This window comes from Rana temporaria, chromosome 10, assembly GCF_905171775.1.
Source record: "Rana temporaria chromosome 10, aRanTem1.1, whole genome shotgun sequence".
NCBI classification, from domain to species: domain Eukaryota; kingdom Metazoa; phylum Chordata; class Amphibia; order Anura; family Ranidae; genus Rana; species Rana temporaria.
In genome coordinates this window covers 10651925-10659325 of record NC_053498.1, presented here as the reverse complement: position 1 = coordinate 10659325, position 7401 = coordinate 10651925, and the positions used below count along the sequence as shown (strand labels likewise).

Here is a 7401-nt window from a genome sequence, read left to right as displayed (position 1 = left end):
GAAGGGATTTCTGTTGAGGAAGAGGACGAGGTAGACCTACCATCTGTGCGCTTTTCCGGACTGCGACCCAACAATTCTGCCATTACCATGCGTGACAATTTTACTAATTTTTTTATGTCCCCAGAAGGAGAGGTTCCGTGGCAGTATCAGTATGTGTAAAAACAGTCACGAGGAACTTTATCATGTGCACCTTGCTAGTAACATGTTTCGCCCCTTTTAGTTAATTTGCATGGTCTTTCTTGTCATAGTGAAAACGCCAGTTAATTTCTACATTTAAGATTTCTACAAGTGTATGCTTTCATGCTTCAATTGTCATTATGTCCCTATGATATATCAGTTTGTTTCTTTTCACATAAAATACCAAAAAAAAATCATTTTCATGCAGTCTACTATTTTTCATTGAACTTTATGAACGCAACATGTAGATTGTAACTTATAGTAAAAGATAAAAAAAAATGAAATACACATCACAAAAAGGGGCAAAAATCAATTTATTAAAGTATCGTATCAAAAATTTCCAAAAAAAATAAAATTATAGATCTTGGTAATAAGGGGTGGGGAAAAGGGAGGAATCAGATCGTGAAGTCCCCTGGGAAGGAGAGGGATCATAGTTGGGTGCCTGGGGTGGGACTGGAAAATTTTGGGCAGTGGAGGCAGGGGCACGGTAATGATGGGGGATAGGGCTGGGTTGGAATCGGTGAGTGTAGGGAGCTGGTGGTGGGTGATCGGGGTAGAATTGGCGTTGGGGAGGGGAGATAACTTGGGGCACAGGGTCTCCTGACATAGAAGCCTTCAGACAAGTACCGATATACTGGCCAATTGCCAGGCGCATATCTAGTTTTCGATCCGGATTCATTTTTTGTAGCAGGTGGTACTGGCTTCTTAGGAAGCAAGCGTCCTCGTTGTTAGGGTCCAAAAAAGGATCGTTGGAGTCAGGTCTTCTTGCTTTCATCTCCTCCATGAAGCTCAGCATGGCGTTATCTAATTTGTTTTTTTGTGGACGCTTTCTCACAGTTGAACCAACTGAACGAATCTGAGGGGTGGAACACATATCTATTAGCACATTATCTTTTGACAATATTTAAAAAAGTAGGCATTTTATGTTCGATACTTACAGGCACACTTGGGGTTGGTGGAATCGGTCTTGCAGCTCTAGTGGCATCTTCAGCTGCCTCACTTTCTGTCACTCCAGTTTCTCCCATGGGATCTGGCTGCGAAAATTCAATATCTGTTTCCTCCTCCGTTTCACTGATGTTAGTGGCTGTACTGTAAAATATTGGTTCGTAGATGGGTTAAAGGTCAATCCAGACTTGTTTCAACAATACATAGATCCATGTGTGTGTATACTGCTGTGGTCAACCCTACATACCACTTTTTGAATACTTGGTTTGAACATATTTGCATAAAAAAAATAGACAAAGTTGTCTGACTGTTACCTATCAACACCCCCTGAAACACAGTCGGGGTTATTTACTAAAGGGAAATCCACTTTGCACTACCAGTGCACTATCAGAGCATTTGGAAGTCCAGTCGCTGTAGATCTGAGAGGGACATGCAAGGAAAGTAAAAAAGAGTATTTTAACGTCCACGTGATTGGATGATAAAATCAACAGTGCTTCCCCTCATTTCAGATCTTCCCCTCAGATCTACAGTGACGGTACTTACAAGTGCTCTTGCAGTGCAAAGTTGATTTGCCATTAGTAAATGACCCCCAATACCTACCAGACACTCAAGGAGTGATGGCAGCAATGAATGAGGGGAAAGAAGACCTATACGGGGACTTTCATCTCAGGGAATCAATTCATTAATAATGAGCTACTATGATATGCATACTAGGTCATTATGCATTTCTGTTAATTCAGATATTTATATGTGTGGATCAAGTTTATTATTTGTAGTTTACTTGGTCAAATAATGTTATAAAGTGGCTAGGTACCTTCTTAGGCTCATCACGTTGCGCAGGAAATCCAGCATTTCAAAAAATGCACCCTTTTTGTACTTGGAGGCTCCAGCTCCACTGCGGGACATTGTCTCCTCCTTCAAATCTCTCCTATAACGGTCTCTCAATGAGCGCCAGCGGGTGACGATACTCTCTCCTATGAAGAAACAGAAAATAAAATACACCCATAGAACTACTAAATGTACGTATACTATTTAAAACAACACATACTTGGAGAACAGTTGTGCCATGATAGCAGTGGTGTAATTAGATTTTGTGCTGCCCTGGGTCTTGAGGCAGGTGACGTGGCCAGTGGCCAATTCACAACTTGTGGCAGGTGACGTGGCAGGTGGCGTGGCCAGTGGCCAATTCACAACTTGTGGCAGGTGGCGTGGCAGGTGGCGTGGCAGTTGACCAGTGGCCAATTCACAACTTGTGGCAGGTGGCGTGGCAGGTGATGTGGCAGGTGATGTGGCAGTTGGCCAGTGGCCAATTCACAACTTGTGGCAGGTGACGTGGCAGGTGGCGTGGCCAGTGGCCAATTCACAACTTGTGGCAGGTGACGTGGCAGGTGGCGTGGCCAGTGGCCAATTCACAACTTGTGGCAGGTGGCGTGGCAGGTGGCGTGGCAGTTGGCCAGTGGCCAATTCACAACTTGTGGCAGGTGACGTGGCAGGTGGCGTGGCCAGTGGCCAATTCACAACTTGTGGCAGGTGGCGTGGCAGTTGGCCAGTGGCCAATTCACAACTTGTGGCAGGTGACGTGGCAGGTGGCGTGGCCAGTGGCCAATTCACAACTTGTGGCAGGTGGCGTGGCAGGTGGCGTGGCAGTTGGCCAGTGGCCAATTCACAACTTGTGGCAGGTGACGTGGCCGGTGGATATGGATGTTGACATATGGATGGACTACAAGATAACAACCCACCCCCCCATAACCCACAAACTACTTGCCACGTTCAAATTTTTCATTTTTTTTTAGTGTCTGCCAGTTCGGTGTCACCGCCTGAAAGACTTCCTCCCATTTGTTGTTAGAGACATAGCGGTTGCTATAGTCTCCACACCTCTTATCCCATATTGCAGGGCGATCCTGTACCAGGTGTATTAGCTCTTCTTGGCTAACATCCTTTGCCATTTTATTAATTAAGGAGGACAATCACACACAGGGAATTGCTCTAATGTCCAGGAACTGGGCAGCATGTGCTGGGAACATGTGACTTGGGAATAAAAACACTATCTGGGTGAAAGGTTATTGTTATGTATGCATATTGCATACATATTAAAGTTTGGTGAATTTGTATTTTTTACATATTTTGGTGAAAAACGGACGTTAGCGGAACGGATGATAAACGGATCATCCGTTAACGTCCGTTTTTCGTCCGGTCCGTTTTTTGGACGGAAGAAAAATAGGGTTTTCTTCCGTCCAAAAAAACGGACCTTAACGCAGACGGATGCTAACGGACGTTAGCGGATGCTCATCCGCTAACGGACGCTAGCCCATAGGGAATCATTGCGGTCCGTTAACGGACGTCCAAAAAAACGGACGAACGGAACGGACGTGTGAAAGAGCCCTTACTGTTAGGGGGTGCGGCTACGAGTGACACGTCACTGATGACCATTCTTGATCACGGGGAACAGTCAGTGACAGTGTCAATAGGCAGAATAGTGGAATGCCTTGTTTACAAAGGCACCCCCCTGTTCTGTGTTTGCCGACCGCAATCGCGGGCCGCCTGGGAACATCGAGTTTCCGGAACCCACGAGCGCACTCACGACGAGGCTGTGCGGCAAATTTAAAGTGACGTACAGGTACGCCAATGTGTCTGCCCGTGCCATTTTTTCCGATGTACAACGGCTTGAGGCGGTCGGCAAGTGGTTAAAGTGACACTAAAGCTTTGATTTTTATTTTTTTTTTAAATAACAAACATGTTATACTTATCTCCACTGTGCAGTTCGTTTTGCACAGAGTGGCCCCGATCCTCCTCTTCTGAGGTGACACGGCGGCTCTTGCAGCTCCTCCCCACAATACATAACCCCCTCTGGGAAGCTCTCTCCTGAGGGGGTTACCTTGCGGGCGCCCTCCTGTGTCATACACTCGGCATTCACTGACACTCTGTCTCTCAGACCCCCCTCTGTCTCTCAGACCCCCCTATGTCTCTCAGGACCCCCCTATGTCTCTCAGTCCCCCCCTCTGTCTCTCAGTCCCTGGGTCTCTCAGTCCCCCCCTCTTTCAGCCCCCTCCTCTGTCTCTCAGACCCCCTCTATCTCTCAGACCCCCCTCTGTCTCTCAGGCCCCCCTCTGTCTCTCAGACCCCTCCTATGTCTTTCAGACCCCTCCTATGTCTCTCAGCCCCCCACTGTCTCTCAGCCCCCTCCTCTGTCTCTCAGCCCCCCTCTATCTCTCCGACCCCCCTCTGTCTCTCAGACCCCCCTCTGTCTCTCAGACCCCACTCTGTCTCTGGGACCTCCCTCTGTCTCTCAGACCCCTCCTCTGTCTTTCAGACCCCTCCTATGTCTCTCAGCCCCCCACTGTCTCTCAGCCCCCTCCTCTGTCTCTCAGCCCCCTCCTCTGTCTCTCAGCCCCCTCCTCTGTCTCTCAGCCCCCCTCTATCTCTCAGACCCCCCTCTGTCTTTCAGACCCCTCCTCTGTCTTTCAGACCTCTCCTATGTCTCTCAGCCCCCTCCTCTGTCTCTCACCCCCCCTCTATCTCTCCGACCCTCCTCTGTCTTTCAGACCCCTCCTATGTCTCTCAATCCCCCACTGTCTTTCAGCCCCCTCCTCTTTCTCTCAGCCCCCCACTGTCTCTCAGCCCCCTCCTCTGTCTCTCAGCCCCCCCACTGTCTCTCAGCCCCCTCCTCTGTCTCTCAGCCCCCCCTCTGTCTCTCAGCCCCCTCCTCTGTCTTACACTCACCCCCTCTCTCACCCACCCCCTCTCACCCCCTTTCCCTCAACCCTCCCTCTCTCTCTCATTCCCCTTTCTCTCACCCTCTCATGATATACAATATTGGATGTAGGGGCCTTTTGGTGGATGTGATTTTTTTGGGGGGGGGGGTGGGGGGCAGCATTTTATTGAATTAAAGTGGGCCGGTCTGGATGAAGTCCAGGGCCAAAGTGTTGTCCCAGTCCGGCCCTGACTGGCTACCATGCAGAGCTGCACCAGATTCTGAGTTCTCCAGTTTTCGTAAATTTGCAATTGGAAGGGAGGATTTGGAGTGGGGGGGGGAGATTTGTGCTGGGTGGGGGATAGGGGGAGGGGAATTTGTGTTGGAGTGGGGGGGATTTGTGCTTGGAGTGGAAATTTGAGGGGTAGAGGATTAGTGTTAGGAGGGTTTTCTTTTTTTTGGGGGGGGGGGGTTTGTATTGGGGGCATATGGGGAGAGCGAAGAAATCATAACATCAACCAACTTGGTCCAATGTTCTAGGTCAACGAGTTTCGTGGCATCACCTGTTTCCTCAGGACCTTCGACCTCGAATGTTCACATATACAATTAAAATGACACTTCAAAAAATGAATATAAATTCCAGAACACTGAGGAAGCCAGGCCAGATAAGCTCCACCCCGGCCCGGCTGGGGGGGGGGGGGGGGCAAGTGCCCACTGTCAAGACCAAACCAATGTTATTTGAGCTTTGCACCTCACACTTAAAGTATACAGTAACTAAAGGCAAAACTTTTTTGGGGGTTTTGGATGGAGTGGGGAGGGATTAAAACCCTGGTCAGTTTTTATTGCTGTCTGTGCCCTTGTTAGAAACATCCCCCCTCTCTATTTGTCCTGTTTAGATCTTTTAAAGCAGGAGTTCACCCGGAAAAAAAATAAAAAATAACATTAGATTGAGGCTAATTAAGGGGAGCAGAAACGGGTATTTTTTTTTAAATCAATGCCGTACTTACCGTTTTAGAGATCGATGTTCTTCGGGACTGGGCGTTCCTATTTAATTGACAGCCTTCCGACGGTCGCATACAGCGCGTCATCAGGTGCCCGAAAGAAGCCGGTGCGGCTCTATACTGCGCCTGCGCACCGACGTTCGGCTACTTTCGGAAACTCGTGACGCGCTGGATGCGACCGTCGGAAGCCTGTCAATCAAATAGGAACGCCCAGTCCCGCAGCCCATAACCGGAAGCGGTGGGAGAACATCTATCTCTACAACGGTAAGTACGGCATTAATTTTAAAAAGAATACCCGTTTCTGCTCCCCTTAATTAGCTTAAATCTAATGTTAAAAATGTATATTTTGGGTGAACCTCCACTTTAAAGTGAAAGTAAAAGAAAATCCCAAATTTTGGGTTGTCCCCAGAAAAAGTAATAGGGGAGAAATATTCCAATGGGGACACTAGGTCAGGTGACCTGGGGAGCCCCCAAGGAATTTACTTAATGTGCAGGGATTTCCTCTCACTTCCTGTTTGGCTGTGGGACAGGAAGTGAAGTGAAATCTCTGCAATGGGACACAGATGGCGCAAAAAAAAAGTTTTACCCTCCCTTACTCTATCCAAAAATTTTAACTCAGATCAACAGAGAGTACTCCCACATGTAGAGTGTGTTTCACAATGGCGACCAAAATATCTATACATTGCTTTCTTTCCCACTAAAACTATTCTGCTGCCTTGACTCCTAAGAGCTTGCCTATGCACTAAAGTGTAGAGAAAGGACTCTTGTGAGATGTAGTTCTGGGGATATGCCTATTTCTTGATACAGAAAACAAAATTCTAAATCTAGAGTGGTAGTGGGAGGTTTGTGGTAGACATGTGCACTGCCGAAAAATTTGTTTGTTTTAGTTTCCGTTTCATTCTGTTTTTTTTTTTTTTTCATTTTGCGGTTTATTCGTCATGATCGCAATTTGTAAATTCGTTCATTCGAAAATTTGTGAATTAGTAAATTTGTACATTTTTAAATTTGTCAATTTAAAAAAGGGGAAAATCAGAATATAAAAAAGAAAATTTTAAAATTTAAATAAAGTAACTAACTAATTAATAATAACTAAGTATTGGAAGTTCCTTGAAATTTTGGCAGTTAGTGAACTTAACGAATACAAATTGATCCAAAGTTACGAATTATCTAAAATAACGAATGCCGCATCCAAAGGAATGAAACGGAACAAATTAATAATAAATAATAATAATAACTTTTTTTTATTAATATTATTGTTATTTATTATTATTAATTCGGTACGTCTCCCCCCCCCCCTTTTTTTGTATATGTTTCTATGAATATGTTCAATGTGTACCAGCTACCAGAGTTTTGTAAAATAATGTAACGGGCGATGTTCGCCCAGTATGTGTGTTTGTTTTGAACGTAAAAAAAAAAAAAAATGTACCTTTAAAAAAAAAAAATTATTCAGGACGTACTATTATTCGTTTAGATACGGCATTCGTTATTTCCGATAATTCGTAACTTCGGATAAACTCGTAACTCGTATTCGTTACGTTCACTAACAGCCAAATTTAGGAAAGGAAATCCCAATACCTATAATGTAAT

General features: G+C 45.9%; 1 protein-coding gene across 1 annotated transcript; it reads right to left on the bottom strand.

Moving 5' to 3' along the window:
• Positions 1–474: 474 nt before the first annotated feature.
• Positions 475–2269, bottom strand: LOC120916299. The gene is made up of 3 exons (XM_040327192.1): positions 1937–2269; positions 1116–1266; positions 475–1033 (listed from the first exon to the last, which is right to left on the bottom strand). The coding sequence occupies exons 1-3, from the start codon at positions 2026–2028 to the stop codon at positions 533–535; spliced, it is 744 nt and encodes a 247-aa protein (XP_040183126.1). The 5' UTR covers positions 2029–2269; the 3' UTR covers positions 475–532.
• Positions 2270–7401: the final 5132 nt, after the last annotated feature.